The sequence below is a fragment of the Lepus europaeus genome, chromosome 5 (assembly GCF_033115175.1).
Source record: "Lepus europaeus isolate LE1 chromosome 5, mLepTim1.pri, whole genome shotgun sequence".
NCBI lineage: Eukaryota > Metazoa > Chordata > Mammalia > Lagomorpha > Leporidae > Lepus > Lepus europaeus.
The window spans coordinates 133,530,253-133,552,618 of record NC_084831.1 but is presented as its reverse complement, the minus strand read 5'-3'; the positions used below and the strand labels follow the sequence as shown (position 1 = coordinate 133,552,618).

Sequence of the window (22,366 nt, the reverse complement as noted above, 5' to 3'; positions counted from 1 at the left end):
CCTACCTGATCCTCTCTGCTGCCCTGTTTGTCGTCTCTTTCTTTTTAAAAAGGCACTTTTCTTGTTTCCGTGAACTTTTCGTCGCCGTATGAAGGCTGCTGCATGGCAAACCAGGAGGCTGGGGACGAGGCACAGAAAGTGGGGAGGACCCGGTGCTGTCCCCTGAGCGGCGGAGCCCTGCTCCGGGTGTCGTCACGACCGCTCCCCGGCCTGCGGGTCCGCACGAGTGCACAGCAGCGTGGTGAACACCCTGCTCACACCCACCGCCCGCTCCCGCGGCCGCCTCGCGGTGCCCTTCGCAGGGCCCAGGGCCGTGCAGGGCAGCGGGCAGGCGCCCTTGGCGCCCGGCTGGATGAATGAAAGGTGAGCAGCGCGGCGAGCCAGGAGCAGCCCGCGGCGGGACGCAGGCAGCAGGCGAGTGGGAGCGCGCGGAGCCCCACGCCTGTGTGCGATGCACGGGGACCGTCCCAGCGGCGGGAAGCGGGGCGCAGCAACGCGGACACGGAGGGAAGGCCCCGGCAGGGACCACAAAGCCTTGCAGGGACCCGGGGGCGAGACAAAGAGCGGCGGCCGAGGCCGACGGCGGGAAGCTTGGAAAAGTGGCCGGGACGAGGGCGGCCGCGGAGGCAGGGGCGCGCGGGGCGGGCTGCGGGCGCCGAGCAGGGGGCGGGCGGCGCGCAGGGGCGGGCGCCTCAAAGTTGCTCGGCCTGCGCCGGCCGGGCCGAGGCGGGCTCGGCGGCTGAAACCCGAAACCTCCCGGCCCCGAGCGCGGCGGGAGGAAGGAAGCGGCGGCGGCGGCGGCCGAGGCGGGGAGGCGGCCCGGCCGGGCCCTGGGCTGCGGCGGCGGTGAGCGGCTGGCCGGGGGGCGCAGGCCGCGCGGCGCGCTCGGGGATGGAGCGGGGCTGAGTTCATTGTGCGGGGCGGGCGGGCGCGGGCCGCGGGCCGGGGAGGGTCTCCGCGCCCCCTCCCCCACGCCGCCCCGCCCCCACGGTGCGTCTCGGCTCCCTTGCGCCCCTCGAGGAGCCGGGGGTGGGGTGGGGGGGTGTTTTTCCGGCCGCGGCGCGCCTCGCTTTGGAGAGCTGGGGCTCTTTGTGGGGGAGATTTGGGGGACACGCCCCTCCCTGGCGTGCAGAGGCTTCTCGGAAGCCCACCCCATTCTACCGGGTGCAACCTGCTCCATTTCAGGCGCCGCCCAAAGCCCCAGCCCCAGACCCCCCCCCGCCCCGCCCCGGAAAGGAGAGCATCCGTGCGTGCCCGGGACACGGCCGACGGGCACCAAAGACTGCGCGGCCCCCTCTGGATAGGGGTGTGGGGGGAGAGCCCGCGACCCCGGGCTGCGATCCGCGAGCACCAGGTGAGCGACACTCTCCAGGCGGGACATCGCGCCCAGTCTCCCCGAGCTTGTCGGGAGGCGCGCCCCGAAGTCGCCGGGCGCCGCGGGGTGCGGCCCCTGCCCCTTGGATCTTGGAGAAGGAGAGGCTGTGACTTTTTTGGGGGGGTGCGGGGGTCGGAGAGGACTTGTCAGCCCCGGACGCCTGGAGGGCCAGAGCTTACCCCTGGCGCAACCTTTGGACAAAGGCGTTTGGGATGAGAATGTTTGCAGGAGGACTGGGGATGGTGTTGAGCGTTTCAGAGCGATCTGCTCGCCGGTAATAACCACCCAGCCCTGGGCCGGCATCACTTCCCAGCACATCTTTGAGGCTATTTTTGTTCGTTATTGTTGTCTTTCATCCCTTTTGCGAACGTGCTTTCCAGAGCGGGTCTTTCCGTCTTCCCTGGGTAGGGGGTGTGGTTTTGGAGGGAAAGGACCTAGGTCCCTCAACCTGTCCAATGGGGATACCGGGTGACCTCAGGGGAGCCTGTCTGAGCGTGCTGGGGCAAGTCAGCCGGCCATTTCTCCCCCTGGACCTCCATGCGCTAGGAAGAGCTACTGCTTCCGCGAGAATGGGCGGCTGGCTGTCCTTAGAATCCATCCAGGTTACTGCAGCCACTGGGGAGGAGAAAAGACGCAATTGCAATTCCCAGGCCCTCCGGGCAGAAGGGGGAGTGGGAGCACCCCCCCCCCCCATGTATCTGGGTCGCTGCCACCTATCTTGTCCCTGCCGGGGTAGCCGTCTTCCTGTCCGGGTCCCCTCTTAACTTTATGCTTGGAAGGTGCTGGCAGCACTTTCGTATATACTTTCGCATTTCGTTCTGACGACAGCGCAGGGAAACGCTCTTAGCCCATTTGATAGACGGGGAAGCTGAGACGCTGAGAGATGTGACGGACTCTGCCCAGCTGCCCAGCCTGCAAGACTGGACTGAGGTCTTTGAGCAGGCAATGCTTTTCACATAGGAGCGAGTTTTAACTCAGGACTGCACAGCTTCACGGCACCCCTGCACCTTGTTGCAGTGAGACTAGGAACCCCCCTCCCCCATAATTTTGGAACTAGATCCCCGGCCTCAAGGGCCCACATCACCTTGTGCTTCAGCCAGCCCAGTGTGCTGGGAGACTTCTGAGAGGCAGGCAGCACCACGTTGCCGTTGCTGTTGCCGTGAGGGGTGTCAGCTCTCTGTTTGGGTTCTGTGGGAGATGGGATGGGCTGAACTGGAACTGACCTCAATGTCAGCAAAAGGAGTGCTGGCTGGGGCCAGCCTGGAAGGCAGTCGGGAAGAGGCGGGTGGGCAGGAGAGCCTGGCTGGGCGTGTGCAGAGTCCGTGTGTGCGGAGCTGGCGTTCCCGTGAGGGAGGCAGCTGCAGGTGCAACGAGGCTTCAGTGCCTCGTGGCCTGATCTGAATTTTGGGGGAAGCTGTAAATTTTTATGGAAAAAAGGTCTATATTTTTAAAACCGTCAACTAATTCAAAACATTCTTTTAAAAGATATATGTGGGGGAACCGGGTTAGGAGTGCAGGCTGGTTGTGGACTATGGACTGTGTGGACTGGCACTTTGGAACCTGCGTGTGGGCCTTCAGAAGTTGTCGCTGTCATTGAGTGGCAGTAAAGCACCACTGGAGGCGAGGCGGGACAGGCATCATCTTGGCAGTTTTGCTTTAAGAACAGCAAGCATCAACAAAGCAAGAGCGAGCCAGCAGGGCTACCTGGAGTTTGCTGGACGGCTTAACGGCACGATTCCACGATTCTGTACGTGGTTCGTGGTTCACACAGTTCTAGTCTCCTTTATGATTCGGGTCCTGCACCAGGAGATGCCTGCACCGAGTTTTTATGTGTTTCCTTCGATGCCCTTCATGGCAGATACGTTCAGCAAGTGCTGGGGCATGAAGGAGGGAGTGTTCAGTCTGCCCAAGGGTAAACGGGGAGGAGGGAGACTGGAACTGTGTTTTGCTTTGAGTTGGTTTGAAACTGAAGTACTCGGGGAGCGAGCCCTGGGTGAACAGGGCAGTCTGAAGTTGATACCCTGCACCCCATCCCTGCTCCTTACAAATGCCTTGGGTAAGCCATATAAAGCATGCCTGCAATATAGTCCTTTTAAAAAAAAAAATAAGAGCTGGTATAAAAGATTTTTAAAATATAGAAATACAAGGAAAGATATTAGGTCTCCCCTCACCCTACCACCCTCCTCACAGGTAACCAGTTTCCTGGTCTTTTTTAATGTCTCAATATATGCCTAGCAAATCTGGAAATATAGATGAATAGATAATGCATGGTTTGTTGCTACAATAGTATGGTATAGTATGTAGTGTTATAGTATAGTATTATAGTTGGTATTCCAGTATATAGTTTTGTTGATATTATAGTATACTATATATTCATAGCAAATATGCAACCTATATACTATACATATTTTCTGCATTTCCAACTTTAGGACCCATGTGAATATAGTGAATAGAGTTCAAATAAATACCTAAGGGGGTGGGCATTGTTGTGCAACAGTTAGGCTGCCCTTGCCATGCCCACATCCCATAGTGAAGTCCCTGAGTTCGAGCCCTGGCTCTGCTTCTGATCTGCTTTCCTGCTAATGCACCCTGGGAGGCAGCAGATGGTGGTTCAAGTACTTAGGTCCCTGCCACCCAGCTGAGAGGTCTGGACTGAATTCTGAGCTCCTGCCTTCCTCTTGGCCCAGCCCCAACTGTTTCAGGCATTTAGGGAATAAACCCGTGGATGGAAGATTTCTCCCTCTCTCTCTCTCTGTTGCTCTGTTTTTCAAGAAGATGAAAATCAATAAATAAGCATTTAAAAATAAATGGGTAAATAAATAAAACTTAGAAAACACATAGGGAGCAAGTGTTTAACCCAGCCCTGTCCCACATCAGAGTCCTGGGATTTGATTCTTGGCTCTGGCTGGTGACTGCAGCCCTCTGCTGATGCAGACCCTGGGAGGCAGCAGCCGTGGTTCCCGTGATCAGGCTCTTGTCACCTGTGTGGGAGACCCGCACTGCGCCTCCCATTCCTGGCCCAGCCCCAGTTGTTGTGGGCCTTCAGGGAATGAACCAGTGAATGGGTGCGGTCTCTCAAGTAAGTAATAATAATACATTCTTAAAATAAATGAGCCGGCACCTTGGCTCACTAGGCTAATCCTCCCTGCGGCGCCAGCACCACGGGTTCTGGTCCCCGTCGGGGCGCCAGATTCTATCCCGGTTGCCTCTCTTCCAGGCCAGCTCTCTGCTATGGCCAGGGAGTGCAGTGGAGGATGGCCCAAGTGCTTGGGCCCTGCACCCGCATGGGAAACCAGGAGAAGCACCTGGCTCCTGGCTTTGGATTGCGTGGTGCGCCGGCCTTAGTGGCCACTGGGGGGTGAACCAATGGAAAAGGAAGACCTTTCTCTCTGTCTCTCTCTCTCTCACTGACCACTCTGCCTGTCAAAAAAAATATATAAATGGAGGTCAGGCACAATAATACTCTAAGGTTTTTTGTTTTTTTTTATTTAACAGTATGACTCAGGAGTCTTCATTATCAATTTCAGGTATACTTCCTTCTTTTTAATGGCTACATAGTATTTCGTAGTGTATAGATTCATTGTCCTGTATGTAAACATTCTCTCACTGATGAACTCTTGAATGTTCCTACTTCATCTATCTGTGTATTTTTATTTGTATGAGTACCCCTAAAGTATTTCTGGATAAAATTACTCCCAAGAGGGTTGACTATTTGACACCGTAGTTAAGTCCTGGCGTGGGATCCTGTATCCCATTGTGGAGCACCTGGGTTTCAGTCCTGGCTCTGCTCTCCACTTCAGTTTCCTGCTGATGCCTTCTAGAAGATAGCAGGTGGTACCTGTGTCCCCACCACTCTTGAGGGAGACCCAAATTGAGTTCTTGGCTCCTGACTTCAGACTGGCCCAGCCGTGGCTGTTTGCGGGCACTCGGGAGTGAACCAGCTACTTGGGAGATCTTTCTCTGCCTGTATGTCTCTTTGCCTTTCAAATAAATAAGATATACAAAATTTTTAAAAATTAAAAAATTAGTCCCGGAAGTGGAATTGGTAAATCATAGGGAATATACATTTTAAGAAGTTATTTAAGCAGAATTCTCTTTATTTGTTGAGGCCCAGGGAATTGTGCAGAAAAAGAGATTGAGTTTATTTAAGTTTACTTGACTGGGGACAGGTAGTATATGTGAGAGGTACAGCTTCAGACGCTATACAAGGTAACATCCTCCTCCCACTCTTGTTCCCCAACTGCTGTGTTTCCCTTTTAGAATTCAACTCATTTTGCCAGTTTTTGTGTATTCTTTCCCAGGCAGTCCATGCACCAAAGGCAAATAAAATGTATCTTCTATTTCCTCCCCTTCAAAAATATTGTTGCACACCACATATCCTGTTCTGCATATGGCATTTTAAAAGTGTAACCGAGATGTTGGAGATCATTCCATATCAGTTATGTGCATTTTAGTGCTGATAAATCGTTCAAGTTTACCCATCTTTAAAAAACTTAAATTTTGGCCAGCGCTGTGGCTTAACAGGCTAATCCTCTGCCTTGTGGCACCGGCACACCGGGTTCTAGTCCCGGTCGGGGCACCGATCCTGTCCCGGTTGCCCCTCTTCCAGGCCAGCTCTCTGCTATAGCCCGGGAAGGCAGTGGAGGATGGCCCAAGTGCTTGGGCCCTGCATCCGATGGGAGACCAGGAGAAGTACCTGGCTCCTGGCTCTGGATCAGCGAGATGCGCCGGCCGCAGCGGCCATTGGAGGGTGAACCAACGGCAAAAAGGAAGACCTTTCTCTCTGTCTCTCTCTCTCTCTCACTATCCACTCTGCCTGTCAAAAAAAAAAAAATTAAATTTTGTACTTCCTGTAATTGCACCGTCCAATCTTTTTGCCATTTTTGCTGTTGCTGTTGTTGAGTTATTTGTAGTTCATCAAGTTATGAGGCTTTTTCTGGATTCTGGACTTTCAGTTTGTTCTTGTTAATAAATCAAATATCTTGCCTTTTATGTCTTCTTCCCCAACTATGCTTGTTGTACCTCTGATGGTGCAGAAATATTTCATTTTTATGAGGTTAAATCTAAATCATCTTTCTTTGTGGCTCTGAATTGTCCATCTTGCTTAGGAAGTCTTCCCTTTCAAGATTACATTTTCCTGGCCAGCACTGTGGCTCACTAGGCTAATCCTCCTCCTGTGGCGCCAGCCCCCGGGTTCTAGTCCCGGTCGGGGCACCGGATTCTGTCTCGGTTGCTCCTGTTCCAGGCCAGCTCTCGGCTGTGGCCCGGGAGGGCAGTGGAGGATGGCCCAAGTGCTTGGGCCCTGTACCCGCATGGGAGACCAGGAAGAAGCACCTGGCTCCTGGCTTTGGATCCGCGCAGCGCGACGGGCGAAGCAGCCATCTGGGGAGTGAACCAGCGGAAAGGAAGACCTTACTCTCTGTCTCTCTCTCACTGTCCACTCTGCCTGTCAAAAAAAAAAAAGAAAGATTACATTTTCCTAAGTGTTCTCTTTCTTTGCCATTTCCCCCCTTGCTTTTCTCTATTTAAAATAATGTAGATAACTGCTTTTCTCAGTCTCTCTCTCTCTCTCTCTCTCTCTCTCCCCCCCCCGTCCCTTCTCTCCCTCCCTCCCTCTCTCTCTCTTTCTCTCTCCCTCCCTCTCTCTCTCTTTCTCTCTCCCTCCCTCTCTCTCTCTCTCTCTCTCTCTCTCTCTCTCTCCCTCTGACACCAGAGAGCTCAGGGTGTGAGTCCATCTGTGAACCTGGTTAGCCAATACATTTTTCTCTGACTTTTATAGTGATTTTCCCCACCACGCCTTGAGGATGGGCTTTTCTGCAGGTGGGTGAGGAGGGAGAAAGGGCGTCTGAGCTGTGGCAGGGCATGCACAGCGGCGGGGTTCCAGAAGAGCAGAGTGTCTGGAGAACTGTGAGTGATTCCGGATGGCCACGGGGAGGGCACCTGCACATGAACGGGTTCTGCGTGTGGCTGAGGAGAACGCGGCATGATGGGACTTGTGATGGGGCGATCAGTCTGGCTATCGTCGGGAGGGCAGACTGGAGCGGGGGCGAGTTCAAAGATAAGAAGATGAGATGGAGCGTCTGGTTGTGTCCTGGGGGAGGATGATGAGACTGGGTGGGGGCAAAGGCAGAAGGATGGAGTTTTGGGTTGGAATTTGGTCGTTGCCCTGGATGTCTGTGATAGGGAATGGAACAGATGGGCATTCATCGCTGTCCACACATTATCTCATTCAATCCTAGCAATCCAAGGCTCAGACATGTTTTTCATCCGTCCAAGCTCAGACAGAAAAGGCCAGGCAGTGACACAGCCCCTTCAGGTTGCACTGGCAGGCATGGCTGAGGATGTCCCAAGGTTCTGTGTTGAGAGATAGGGTGCATGGTGACGTGTTATCTGTGAGCGAACGCGGAGACGAACATGAGGAGTAGCAGAGATGATGACTTCCATCTGTAGGGGTGACCTTGCAGTGCCTGGGTGCGGCACACGGGAGCCAACATCCACCCCGTGAGCCTGGGGCTCCGAGGAGTTGTCCAAGCTGTAGATGAGGTTTTGCAGTCCATGGTGCTTCAGTGGGTAGCGACAGGGAGCACAGAGAGAGATGAGCTCCGGTTCAAGATGAGATCCCGTTTAAGTTGACTGAAGCCTGGAATGGGAAGTTACTTACAAGTGTCACTAAAAAACTCGAAAGTTCGAGGCTGGAGCAAATCCTACTTGGGTTCATCATTATTCTTTTTTTTTTTTTTTCATTTAAAGATTTATTTATTTACTTTGAAAGTCAGAGTTACACACAGAGAGAAGGAGAGGCAGAGAGAGAGGTCTTCCATCCACTGGTTCACTCCCCAATTGGCCGCAACGGCTGGAGCTGTGCCAATCTACAGCCAGGAGCCAGGAGCTTCCTCTGGGTCTTCCATGCTGGTGCAGGCGCCCCATGGGCTTGGGCCATCTACTACTGCTTTCCCAGGCCACAGCAGAGAGCTGGATCAGAAATGGAGCAGCCAAGTCTTGAACCGGCGCCCATATGGGATGGATGCTGGCACTGCAGGTGACGGCTTTACCTGCTACACTACAATAAGCTGTTCTATTCAATTTCATAATACTCTGTTTAAAATTTTGATACTATGATAAATGAAAAAAATTTATAAAAAAAAAGTTCAGAAGGGTATTTGGCTTCCAGCATGGGTTTAGGATTCAAGGAATTTCTTCAAGACTCATTTTCTGCTGCGGTCTTGTTTCCTGCGGTGGCTTCTGGGAGCTTCCAGGCTTCCCCTCGTGATGGCAGGGGGAAGCTTCAGGTCAAATGCAAAGGGAGAGAGGAGCTGTGTTTCTCCCGCCGGTCAGCAACATCTCATTACGTCGCAGAGTCTGCCCTGGTCAGAGGGGATTGGAAGATGCTGATTGGCACGGCAGGGTCACGTGGCCCCATCCATGAAGGAACATGGGCTAGGGTTTGGGAAGGGAGAGATGTCCGATGAGGCGACCATCGGTTTGTAGAGGAGCAGGATGACAGTGCCTCAGAGGGCATGTGGAGAAACAGTAACTCACAGGGCAGGAGGAGCCGCAAGATGAGGAGGAAGGAGGAAGGAGAGACAGGAGAGAGCAGGGTCAGGGAGCCAGGCAGGAGGGAATCAAAGCTGTCAGCCGCTAGAGAGAGCGAGAGGAAGGGCCCATTGAATTCGGCTGGGAGGTCACTGGTGACCTTGCCCAAGCAAACAGAGTCATTATTTGATCCACTTTCTAAGGGCTCCTGTTCCTGTCTGTCCCGTATATTCCCTTCCTGAGGTCAGGGAGGGCAGAGGAGCAGTGTGACAGCAGGAAATGTGGGATTGCGACAGTGGGGAACTCACGCTGCCTCCTGGGCTTCAGGTTCACCACCTGTAAAATGACACCTGGGAGTGACTTCTCTGAAGGCCTCCTTTAGCTCTGAGATATTGGTGTGTTTAGGGAGATGAGTGAATGTCGTCGCTTCTCACCACCTCTGTTACAGCAGCCCTGGCCCTTGCCGCGAGCTCCTGACTCTGTTCCTGTCTCCACGCTGGCCCCTGTAGTGACCCCGCAGCAGTGTGACCCTTCACAAGCACCGCGTGGCCGTGTCTCCCCTGTGGCTTTCTGTTGCAAACAGGATCCAGGCCACACTCCTTACCCCGGCCCACAGGGGCCCTGTGTACTAGCCCTTGATTATCTCTGAAGTCTGTCGGAGCTGCGCCTATCTGAAGCCAGGAGCCAGGAGCTAGGAGCTTCTTCTGGGTCTTCTACGTGGGTGCAGGGACTCAAGCACTTGGGAACCTTCTACTGCGTTCCCCAGGCCATAGCAGAAAGCTGGATCGGAAGTAGAACAGCTGGGACTCGAACCATTCCCCATTTGGGACACTGGCACTGCAGGTGGCGGCGTTGCCTGCTTTGCCACAGCACTGGCCCCGTCCTCTTGCTATTTAAACATGCTGGGATGGCTACAACAGCACTGGTCCCCCCCAGGCTCATGCAAACTGTTTAAGCTCTTTTATCTGGTGAGTGTGAAGGGTTGATGGATGAGGGGTGGAGACTTGATGGAATTACAGCCTCTGAGAGGCGGGTCTGTGGGAGGTCTTTAGGTAATTGGGGGTGTGCCCTCGGAGAGGGAGTCTCACGGGAGGGCTGATGACTGGAGTTCAAGTTCTGCCCTGGCTGTTCTGTGTGCTTCCTGGCTCCCCGTGTGATCGCTCCTCTGCATCTGCTTCCATCGGATTCCAGGGAATGCGACCACCCAGTGCTGAGCTGTAACCTGCAGACCGTGAGCCGAATCCCCTTTTGGGCATCTTAGTTAGGGTATTGAAAAAGCAGGCTGATACACACGCCAGCCTCATCAGCCTTGGGAGCTTTACAGAGGCTCTTCCCCCGCCCTGGAATGTCCGTGCATCCTTTTCTGGTCTTTGATCAAATGGCTGAGAGCCTTCCCCGAGTACACACACCCACCCTTCCCACTTCCCGGCACCTGCTACCTGGGGTTGTTCTGCATATTCCCTATTTGTTTGCTGCCCCTATTGCGTCCCCTTCACTGGAAGTGTCAGGAGATGGGAGTCTTGGTGTGTCTGCTTCAGTGCTGTGCCTCCCTGTACAGTAGAGCCAGGCCCAGGCTCAGCAGCGATAAAACCAGTCTGTGCGCAGCCCAGGGAGGAATGGGGGTGTGCGGGAGCTAACTGAAAGCTGTAATGTCGGGGTTTGTGAAGCCCTTGGCCATGCTGTCCTGGACAGCCGGGGTGTGCTGTCTTCTGTTTCCTTGCTTCCGTCTCAGATACGGCTATCAGCAAAAGGTGTGTCCCGCAGAAACACTCCTTCAAGCGATTTAAAAATAATATTCTCCATTTTCGCAATGTGGGCTTAATTAGTTGGCTTGGCTGCATGACGACAATGAGTGAAAAAAAATAATTAAGGGTAAAACCAATTAACAGAGTAATCACTGTTTATCTTGTGACGGGAGGCATCATCTCAGCACGGCGTCCGTCTCTTCTGGTCTTCTTGGAGCGTGTGTGTGTGTGTGTGTGTGTGTGTGTGTGGAAGGGGTTGTTTTATTTCTCTTGAGCGGTTTGTTAAGTGTATATACAGTTAAACGGTAGAAGGGGAAGAAAGAACCCACATGGCTCCTGAGGAGCAAGAGCTCTCAGCCTCAGCCCCACCGACACTTGGGTCTGGATTGTTCTTTGTGGTGGGGACTGTCCTGTGCATGGTAGGATGGCCAGCAACATCCCTGGCCCCAGTTCCCTGAGTGTCCATGAAGTATGACACCCCCAAAGTGTCCCCAGGAGCTCTCAGGTGGCCCCTGGTGGGGAGGCATTCAGAGTCACCTGTCCTGGTGCAGTGAGGTGGGAGATTGGGATCATCACTGGCTAGGACTGTGACCTAGAGGCTTCTCCGTGGACCTTGTCAGACTCTCCCCAGCTACCCTGACATTCCCTGACGATTTCTGCTTAAAAAGATGCGCTTTGCCGTTTCAGGGAAGGAGTTGTGAGCCAGAGGATCGCAGACATCAGCCCTCATGGTCACAGGTGGAAGTGCTTACCTGGGGGCCGGTGAGCCGGGCCCAGCGGGCACTGTGTGGTTGCCCACTCAGCTCGGCCCTGGAGGAAGCCCTGGGCTGCAGTCGCAGCCTGTCTTGGTGCCCTGAGCCTCTCCAGCAGCCTGGTGCAGCTTCCATCTTGTGTTCTCTCGCACTGCTTCCTTTCTCTCTTCCATTTCAGCCACTTCCCTAATCAGGGAAAATTTCTTTGGCTTCCATTACGACTTGAAGGGGTGGGGAGGAGAATTGAATTTTCTTTTCATGTCTTCCATACGTACCTTTCTTTTTCTTTCTTTTTTTTTTAAAGAAAGATTTATTTATTTATTTGAAAGGCAGAGTTACAGAGAGGCAGAGGCAGAGAGAGAGAGGGAGAGAAAGAAAGAGGTCTTCCATCCACTGGTCTACTCCCCAGATGGCTGCAATGGCCAGAGCTGCACCAATCTGAAGCCAGGAGCCAGGAGCTTCTTCTGGGTCTCCCATGCAGGTGCAGGGGCCCAGGGATTTTGACCATCTTCTACTGCTTTCCCAGGCCTTAGCAGAGAGTTGGATTGGAAGTGGAGCAGCTGGGACTTGAACCGGTGTCCTTAAGAGATGCCGCCACTGCAGGTGGTGGCCTTACCTGCTACACCACAGTGCCGGCTCCCCATCCCTCTCTGAAACATTCTTTGGGCTTCTCTCCTGACAGTCACCCTGCCAAGCTGCTTTTACCCAGGTTGCCTCATCTGTTCCCCTCGGCAGTCAATTAAAGAAGGTTGGTTCTACTCTTTCCTCGTGGATAAACTGAAGATCAGAGGAGTTGACATACATAGGGTCATTGGGGATTCAAACCCAAGTTTGGTCACGATTCCAAAGGCCATGCTCTTCTTGAATATCAGGTGGAAACAGATATTAGGGAGTAGGGGGAGGATACAGTGTAAGTGGGTTTTCCTCACATGCAGAGTCAGACAGGAAACGGAGGAAGCATTCATACGCTGTCTGGAAGAGAGAGCCTCCTCACCTAAAATAAAGACTTGTACGGTGTGAAGACACACGTATCTGACGGGAACTAAAATGTCAAAGGAAAATGCACACAGGAAGGGATGCTAAGGCTCACTGTGGGGGTGGAATGTTCCAGAAGTGCGTCTCAGAGCATGCACCTCTTATGGTGGGCCGGGAGCCAGCTGCTCATGAAATATAACCACGTATCACATAACGATGCGGGTAGAGTCTGAAAAATGTGTCGCTGGGTGGTTTTGTGGTGTGGACGTCGTGGAGCATAGTTGCACGACCTGAGACTTGGGCCATCTTCTACTGCTTTCCCAGGCCATAGCAGAGAGCTGAATGGGAAGAGGAGCAGCTGGGACACGAACCAGCGCCCATATAGGACGCCGGCATTGCAGGCTGGGGCTTTAACCCGCTATGCCACAGCGTCAGCCCCAGACCTTTGATCTTGACCAGGAAGCTACAGGAGAGTGTACTTTGTATAGGGAGGGGACAACTGAAGTCTGGGACAAGTTGTACAGAAAGTATACAGAGGAGACAGAGAGTATGCAAGGCGTAAGTCCCTACTGGCTCCTGGTCAGAACCCTGGGGCTGCGTGACTGGGCAAGCTCTCAGCCTGCTCACGGTTTCCAAAGAAAGTGGAGGCATTAGAGTTATCTCTGAGGTCTTCTCCAAATCATGCAATTCCATGTATCTTGGGACTGAATGACCTCGAATCATTATGAAAATCAGTATGTTACAGATTCACATAGTTTTAAAGTATAGTGAAATGTATGCTAGGTTTTGTGATGTTTGCTTAAAGGCTTAAAAGAATTTTGATGTTTTCTGGTGTAAAGTGAGGCAGTTCCTGCAGATTCGCTCAGCTTGAGTGCATTGTTGGGAGGGAAATTGATACTTTTAAGTTCTCTCCTTCTAATGATCAGAATCAGAACCCAGTGCAGATTCTGCTTAAAGCTACCATGGGAAAAGGGAGCAAGTTGGGCTGTGGGATTGGCTGCCCTGGGTGTTGAGGACAGAGGGCCTGGGCAGAAGGGAGGAGAAGGATGGATAAGTTAAGACCCCGTGACATCAATCCTTTCTTTTCTAAACTTCACTCAGCATTTTTTAAAAAAGTTTTATTTATTTGAGAGGCAGAATGACAGAGAGGGAGAGACAGAGAGAAAAAGAGATCTTCCGTTCACTGGTTCACTCCTTAAATGGCAACAGTGGCCAGGCACGAGCCCAGAACTCCATTCAGGTCTCCCACATGCCCAAACACTTGGGCCATCTTCCACTGCTTTCCCAGGGGCGTTAGCAGGGAACTGGATTGGAAGCAGATCAGTTAGGACTTGAACCTGCGCTCAGCTATGGGATGAAGGTGTTACAGGCAGTGGCTTCACCGGTGGCACCACAGCCCTGGCGCCAATGCTTACCAGCTGTTGGCTTGCACCACAATATTCATGCACGGGATAGTTTGCCTTCCTCCACACCTCTCCTCTGTGGGCGATCCCAGCAGTTAGCCTGAGCCCAAGCACATTTCTCCCCACCCCCGCCTTCTGCCAATCAGGTAAACTGCTCCCAGGTGTGGCCCAGGCCCATCGGCCCACCTGGAAAGCTACGTGACCTTCAAGCTGATTGGAGAGGCACATTGGAGCCAGTATCGGTTCTGTCCTATAGTCAGTGTTCCCCTGAGTTAGTTACGCCCCTTCTCCCTGCTCTTTATTTATTTATTTTTTAAGATTTATTTATTTATTTATTTATTTGAAGGCCGGCGCCTTGGCTCACTAGGCTAATCCTCCGCCTAGCGGTGCCGGCACACAGGTTCTAGTCCCGGTCGGGGCGCTGGATTCTGTCCTGGTTGCCCCTCTTCCAGGCCAGCTCCCTGCTATGGCCCAGGAAGGCAGTGGAGGATGGCCCAAGTGCTAGGGCCCTGCACCCCATGGGAGACCAGGATAAGCACCTGGCTCCTGCCTTTGGATCAGCGCGGTGCGCCAGCCGCGGCGGCTATTGGAGGGTGAACCAATGGCAAAGAAAGACCTTTCTCTCTCTCTCTCTCTCTCTCACTGTCCACTCTGCCTGTCAAAAATTAAAAAATAATAATAATAATAAAAAGATTTATTTATTTGAAAGAGTTACACACAGAGAGGTCTTCCATCCACTGGCTCACTCCCCAGATGGCCGCAATGGCTGGAGCTGTGCCGATCCAAAGCCAGGAGCCAGGAGCTTCTTCCAGGTCTCCCACATGGGTGCAGGGGCCCAAGGACTTGGGCCATCTTGCCCTGCTTTCCTAGGCCATAGCAGAGAGCTGGATTGGAAGTGGAGCAGCTGGGTCTCAAACCCATGCCCATATGGGATGCCGGCGCTTCAGGCCAGGGCATTAACGTGCTTTGCCACAGTGCCACAGCGCCGGCTGCCTCCCTGCTCTTTAAAAAGCGTACGTGGCTGTTAATAAACGGACGAGTTCGCTGAAACTTGTCTCCGGTGTTCACTGCGGGAAAGGACACCGCCGCCCTGCTCTTCCCCGACGGCGTGGCTTTGCAGGACAAGCCGCACTCCTCTCACCTGCAGCCTGTGCTTCAAGTTAGGGGTGCTTTGACAGCACATAAAAGGAACCCTGCTGTGGCTGGGTATAGTGGCCTCACAGTTCGGGAGGCTATTTCAGTCTTTCTGCTCTGCATTGCGCGAGATTTCTAGCCCACGGTCAGAAAATGACTGTTCTACCTTCAGGCTTTGGCGATGCGTTCTGGTGTGGAGAAAGGACAAGAAGAAAGGCAAGCGCCACAGCCCAGTCTGTGTCCTTTGATCAGAAAATAGGTAGCTTCCAGACGGGGCCTTGTAGCCAGGGCCTAGTAACCATGCCAAGCTCTGTGTGAGAAAGTATGTATGTATTTTCTTTTTATTTTTTAAATATCTCTTTATTCATTTATTTGAAAGGTAGAATTATAGAAAGGGAGAGGCGGAGAGAGAACGAGAGATTGCGATCTTCCATCTGCTAGTTCACTCCCTAGATGGCCACAAGGGCAAGGGCTGGGCCAGGCCGAAGCCAGGAGTCAGGAGCTTCATCCGGGTCTCCCATGTGGGTGCAGGAGCCCAAGCACTTGGGCCATCCATCTTTCATTGCCTTCCCAGGTGCATTAGCAGGGAGCTGGATCACAAAGTGGAGCAGCCGGGATTCCAACTGGCGCCCACACGGGATGCGGGCACTGCAGGCAGAGGCTTAGCCCGCTACGCCCCCTCCCCCTTGTTTTTAAAGAGCGTGTGTTTTCATAGGCACACTTGGAACCACTGTCAAATCGCAGTTCTGTTGAAAGGGGTCAGAGAAGAAGGCATCTCTGTTGTATAATGAATGGAGTCCCCGAAAAATAAAGCCTCAAGGCAAGAAAAGCGAGGGAGCCGGGGTGGCCAGCGTTGTTCCTGTATGGATTTACCTGTCCCGTGTGTAGGGCGTCCACCGTGTGCTGGGCACCGTTCTTGGTGCCCTCATGCAACCACCAGTGTTGCGTGAGACAGATGTTTACAAGATGAGTTATGAAGGGCACACATGCATGTGCTAGGAAGACGAGCAAAGCAGGGAGTGGGGCCATGCAGCGTTGGAGGGGGTGTGAAATGCTGGGTGCTGGGCACCTGGATGGCTTTGCTGAAGCTATGACCAGAGACCTAAAGGAAATGGGAGCAACCCTTGGAAGCATCTCAAAGATGAGGGCGTCCCGCGCGTGGGAAGCCGTGTGGGGAAGCGCACCCGATGTGGCTGGAACAGGGAGGTCGAACCCGAAGGGATGAAGGGGGCTGTTAGTGTAGGGGTGGAGTGGGCATGGAGACTCAGACCGTGGGGGCGGCTGCAGGTCTGGGTGAGAACCTGGGGCTCATTCTAGAGACCTGGAGATCCTGTCGGGGTTTGGGGTAGAGCAGTGACTGCGTCTGACCTCTCTTTCTTCAGGCTCACTCTCATGGCTGTGTTGAGTTTGAGGGAAAGGACAGAAGCAACACGTGGAGAGCGAGTCCTGAGATAATACCACGTGCACCTGCGGGAGCAGTGGGGAGAGAGGAAGACGTTCCAGACACGTTTCAGAATGTAGAGTGAACAGATTCGCCTGTGCCCCCACTACGGGATGTGAGAGAATTTGAAGAACCAGGAGTGACTTCCATGTTTCTGGTCTGAGCACCTGGAGGGAAGCGGGGTGGTGGAATCCCAGGTGTGACACGAGGAGGAAGGGACGAGTTTGCCAGGACACGGTTTGGGTGTATAAGGCTTGCGACGCCTGTGCGGGCAGGTGGAGCTGCTGAGTAGCCGGTGGATGTAGGAGCCAGGAGCTGTGGGCAGTGGCTTTGACCCCTGTCCATCAGAGCAGGGGCTCCTGGGCAAGGTGCTGGGCCCAGTAGCCCTGTTGAATCCCCGTCCATTCCTAGCAGTGGCGCTGGGTAGATGTGGACCGGCCTTAGGTAGCTCTGTCCTGGAGTGATCCAGCTTTCCACGGGCGCTTGGGAGTCCCAGACCCAGGCAGGATGGCCACGGGCCAGTGGTTGTGAACTTCCCTGAGCCTGCAGTGGACAAGCTGCCATTTCTGCTCTCTCCCTGTGGAGGCACTCCCGAGGCCCCGCAGAGGGGAGACACCAGCCCTGCGTGCCGCTGGAGGAGCAGAGGCAGGACCTCAGCCGCCCCTCCCTCCCTGGTCCTAAAGTGTTCCTCCCCGGGCTTGAGTCTCCTCCCTGTGTGAGTTGTCTTCGTCGGGGTGCTTGCTTGTGAGTCTTTTGGGGGGCTGCCCGGGTTGACTGGGAAACACCAGGGCGGTGAGGGTGGCTTTGAATGTTGCTGCTGGAGGCCTGGGAGAGAGGCCAGTTGTGCTTTTAAAACATTCTGGGACAATCCGTGTGGCTGCCAGTCCAGCTTTGCTCAGGACTGAGTGTCCCTCCGCTCTCCACGACGCAATGCTTGCCCAGAGCTGAGCTCATCCTACCTGTCCCCTGGGCGTCGCCATCCACTGGGGGCGGCAGCAGCCCCACTCACAGAAGGTTTTTATTCAGCAGGCTCAGCTGGGCACCGCTAGGTGAGTCCCTTGGGAGGATCATTCAGGCCAGACAAGGGTTAGTTTCCTCTGTTACAGGAGGAGGGTAGGTAGACTAGTTGTCTCTCACTCCTTTTAAAAAAAAATGCTTATTTCATGGGGCCTGGCGCTGTAGGCGCAGCAGGTTAAAGCCCTGGCCTGCAGCACCCACACCCCATACGAGCTCCACTTTGAGACCTGGCTGCTGCATTTCCAACCCAGCTCTCTGCTATGGCCTGGGATAGCAGTGGAAGATGGCCCAAGTCCTTGGGCCCCTGCTCCCGCGTGAGAGACCCGGAAGAAGCTCCTGGCTTCGGATCGGCGCAGCTGTGGCCATTGCGGTCATTTAGGAAGTGAACCAGTGGATGGAAGACCTCTTTCTCTCTCTGTCTCTACCTCTCTCTGAAACTCTGTCTTTCAAATAAATAAAATAAATCTTAAAAACACATGCTTATTTTTATATTTTTTATCTACTTAAAAGACAAAGCAATGTGTGTGCAGGAAGATCTTCAGTCCTCTGGTTCATTCCCTAAGTGTCTACAACAGCCAAGGCTGGGCCAGGGTGAAACTAGGACCACAGAACTCAAGCCACATCTCCCTTGTGGGTGGCAGGGACCCAAATACTTTGAGCCTTGGTCTGCTGCTCCCCAGGGGGCACGTTAGCAGGAATGCTGACTCGGCAGCCGCGTCACCAGAACCGGACCGAACTCAGGCACTGGGATATTGGATCGCGGGTGTCCCAAGCAGGGACTTAACCTGCCAAGTGCCTGCCCCACACTGGATGTTTTCCAAGGTTCTCCTCCTCTCTGAAGACGGGTGAGGAGCTCTGAAGGCAGCTGGCTTCCCTCATCCCGTGAGGCTCCAGACCTCAAGGAGTGAAGTTCAAGGGAGGGTGCTCAGATGTTTTTAATGGTGGCAGAATGTACGTACAACGTGTTGTCGTAATCGTTCTCTCTGCACAGTTCCGTGCATTCCTGTGGCACAGCCGTCCTCACCGTCCGTCCTCAGAACTCTTCATTTTGCAAAACCGAAACTTTCCGCCCATTGAACAGTAACTGCCCCTCCCCCTCTCCCGTAGCCTGACAACCACCTGTTTTCTGTCTTTATAATTCTTACTACACTAAGTATCTCCTGCCAGTGGAATCGTAAAGTATCTGTCTTTGTGTGTGTGTGTGTGTGTGACTGGCTTGTTCCAGTTAGCATAATGTCCTCGACAGTCATCTGTGTTGTGGCCTGCATTGATTCCATCGTATGTAATACCACATTGTGATAGTGCATTCATCTGTTGATGGACATGTGGGATGCTTCTACATCTGAGTTATCGTGATAGTGCTACTATGACCACGGGCATACACATATTCCTTTGAGACCCCACTTCCAGTTCTTTTGGACATGTAGACAAAAGTGGATTTGCTGGCTCCTATGGGGACTTCAGGTTTTTTTTTTAAATTCTTATTTATTTATTTGAAAGTCAGAGTTACACAGAGGAGAGGTAGAGAGAGAGAGAGAGGTCTTCCATTCGATGGTTCACTCCCCAATTGGCTGTAACGACCAGAGCTATGCCTGTCCGAAGCCAGGAGCCAGGAGCTTCTTCCAGGTCTCCCACATAGGTGCGGGGCCCAAGGACTTGGGCCATCTTCTGCTATCCCAGGCCATAGCAGAGAGCTGGATTGGAAGTGGAGCAGCCGGATCTCGAACTGGCGCCCATATGGGATGCCTGCACTTCAGGCCAGGGCATTAACCTGCTATGCCGCAGCACCGGCCCCAGACTTTAGGTTTTAATTTTTTGAGGAACAGCCATCCTATGTTCCTCAGTGGGTGTACCATTTTACATCTGACCAGCAGTGAACAGACATAATTTCATCAATATATCAGCGTGTGTGTGTGTCCTAGTAGCCATCTTAATGGGGTACGAGAGAGTCTTACATTGTGGCTTCGATTTGCATTTCCCTAAATGAGTGGTGATGTTGAGCATCTTTGCATGTGCTGATTGGTAGTTTTCATATTTTTGGAAAAATGTCTATTTCGGCCTTTGCCTATTTTTGAATTAGACTGTTTGTAGTTTTGTCGTTGAGTTTTAGGAGTCCCCCATATATTATCGATATTAACTGCTTATCAGATGTGTGGTTTATAGATAGTCACTGCTTCTGTGGATTGCGCTTGCACTCTGCTGATAGTGTCTCTGGATGCACACAATTCTTGAATTTGCATGAAGCCCCGTTTGTTTAGTGTTTCCTGCACCCTTGGTGTCATAGCCAAGAAGTCACTGCCAAATCCACTGTGACTTCATACGCGTTTTTTGTCTTTCTCCCAGCCTCAGTCTCCTCCTTCTCTCATTTGTTTGCTTTTTTTTTCCAATAAAGTTGTTAGATCCATAAATGTTTTCGACGTCATAAATCTTTACTCATTCATTCCACAAACAGGCAGAGTAGTAGTAGGATAGGCTAAAGGGATTGGGGTTGGAATGGCAGGGAGGCTGGCAGGGGGCCTGTGGTGTGGGGAGTCTGGAGTGAGGGGAGGCTGGCAGGGGGCTGTGGTGGGGGAGGGGCAGTCTGGAATGGGGGGAGGCTGGAGTAGGGGGGCAGTCTGGAGTGGGGGGGGCTGGAGCAGGGGGCCTGTGGTGGGGTGGGGCAGTCTGGAGTGGGGGGGCTGGAGCAGGGGGCCTGTGGTGGGGTAGGGGGAGTCTGGAGTGGGGGGAGGCTGCAGCAGGGGGCCTGTGGTGGGGTGGGGCAGTCTGGAGTGGGGGAGGGAGGCAGGGGGCCTGTGGTGGGGTGGGGGGAGTCTGGAGGGGGGGGGAGGCAGGGGGCTGTGGTGGGGTGGGGGGAGTCTGGAGTAGGGGGAGGCTGCAGCAGGGGGCTGTGGTGGGGTGGGGCAGTCTGGAGTGGGCGGGAGGCAGGGGGCTGTGGTGGGGTGGGGGCAGTCTGGAGTGGGGGGGGCTGGAGCAGGGGGCCTGTGGTGGGGTGGGGGGAGTCTGGAGTGGGGGGAGGCTGGCAGCAGGGGGCTGTGGTGGGGGAAGTCTGGAGTGGGGGAGGCTGGAGCAGGGGGCTGTGGTGGGATGGGGGGAGTCTGGAGTGGGGGGAGGCCCAGCAGGGGGCTGTGGTGGGGTGGGGCAGTCTGGAGTGGGGGGGAGGCAGTGGGCTGTGGTGGGGGAAGGGCAGTCTGGAGTTGGGGGGGCTGGAGCAGGGGGCCTGTGGTGGGGTGGGGCAGTCTGGAGTGGGGGGGCTGGAGCAGGGGGCCTGTGGTGGGGTGGGGCAGTCTGGAGTGGGGGGGCTGGAGCAGGGGGCTGTGGTGGGGTGGGGCAGTCTGGAGTGGGGGAGGCTGGAGCAGGGGGCCTGTGGTGGGGTGGGGCAGTCTGGAGTGGGGGGAGGCTGCAGCAGGGGGCTGTGGTGGGGTGGGGCAGTCTGGAGTGGGGGGGCTGGAGCAGGGGGCTGTGGTGGGGTGGGGGGAGTCTGGAGTGCAGGGGCTGGAGCAGGGGGCTGTGGTGGGGTGGGGCAGTCTGGAGTGGGGGAGGCTGGAGCAGGGGGCTGTGGTGGGGTGGGGCAGTCTGGAGTGGGGGGGAGGCAGGGGGCTGTGGTGGGGGAAGGGCAGTCTGGAGGGGGGGGGCTGGAGCAGGGGGCCTGTGGTGGGGTGGGGCAGTCTGGAGTGGGGGGGCTGGAGCAGGGGGCTGTGGTGGGGTGGGGGAGTCTGGAGTGGGGGGGAGGCTGGAGCAGGGGGCTGTGGTGGGGTGGGGCAGTCTGGAGTGGGGGGGCTGGAGCAGGGGGCTGTGGTGGGGGAGGGGAAGTCTGGAGTGGGGGGGCTGGCGCAGGGGGCCTGTGGTGGGGTAGGGGAGTCTGGAGTGGGGGGGAGGCTGGAGCAGGGGCCTGTGGTGGGGTGGGGGCAGTCTGGAGTGGGGGGAGGCTGGAGCAGGGGGCCTGTGGTGGGGTGGGGGCAGTCTGGAGTGGGGGGAGGCTGGAGCAGGGGCCTGTGGTGGGGTGGGGGCAGTCTGGAGTGGGGGGAGGCTGGAGCAGGGGCCTGTGGTGGGGTGGGGGAGTCTGGAGTGGGGGGAGGCTGGAGCAGGGGGCCTGTGGTGGGGTGGGGCAGTCTGGAGTAGGGGGAGGCTGCAGCAGGGGCCTGTGGTGGGGTGGGGGAGTCTGGAGTGGGGGGAGGCTGCAGCAGGGGGCCTGTGGTGGGGTGGGGGAGTCTGGAGTGGGGGGAGGCCTGGCTGTGCAGAATCTCACCGGAGCTGATGAAAGGATGCATGATGTAGACAACAGACCCAGGCCCAGTGGGAGAGCTGTCTGCTGTTGTCTTGAACTGATCGGGTAACCTTTCTGAATCCCTGTTCCTCCATGTACTGCTGTCTCAAACCCTGTGAGCCCTAAGTGCTCTTCTGAGCCCTCAGTGACTCCTCCCGCTCACCCTGTGAGGGAAGTGCTCCCATTATCCCTCTTTTACAGATTGTGAAACTGCTGCCTAAGCAACTTGTCAGGGTCACACAGCCAGGAAGTGCTGGAGCTGGGATTTGAACCCAGGCTCTCCAGTTCCAGAGTTTGTGCCCTTAACCATAGGCATGCCTCTCTACACGATATTCAGAAGGTTGAATGAGGTGGTGTGTGTGAAGCAGGGTCGTGTGTTGCACAGTGTTATGCAGATACTGACTGTTACTGGTTGAGAATTCAGCAGAACTCAAGGAGTAAGCCTTGGGAATGTCTACACTGGGGAGTTGAGAGGTTGGCTTTGGAAAGATGTCTGGTGGACTCCCTGCTGATGCCCTATGGACAGGCCCAGTGTCCGTGGTGGAAGCTGGAGTTGAACCCTGAGCTGCAGGCTTAAGCTTTGCTTGCAGAAAGATGTTGTGAAGAGCAGTGCGGTCTTCAAGTTCACAGTGTCCCTGTGGAGAGCCCCTGGCAAGCCACGTGTCGCTCCCGGCAAATGAAGAACCCACAAAGGGGTTGCCAGGTTTGCCTTCTGTTCCTTTCCCAA

At 54.6% G+C, this 22,366-nt stretch overlaps 1 protein-coding gene across 3 annotated transcripts in view; it reads left to right on the top strand.

The window, feature by feature from the left end:
- Window positions 1-294: 294 nt before the first annotated feature.
- Window positions 295-22,366, top strand: part of GPR161 (G protein-coupled receptor 161) — a 57,136-nt gene continuing 35,064 nt past the window's right edge. Inside the window, exon 1 of one of the 3 annotated variants that reach the window (XM_062192702.1) lies at window positions 295-363. In XM_062192702.1, the coding sequence (XP_062048686.1) occupies window positions 357-363 (7 nt within the window). In that variant the 5' untranslated portion in view covers window positions 295-356. Of the gene's footprint in view, window positions 364-807; window positions 847-1,268; window positions 1,355-22,366 lie in introns of those variants that run through there. The other 2 variants (XM_062192703.1, XM_062192704.1) reach the window with 2 other exon arrangements.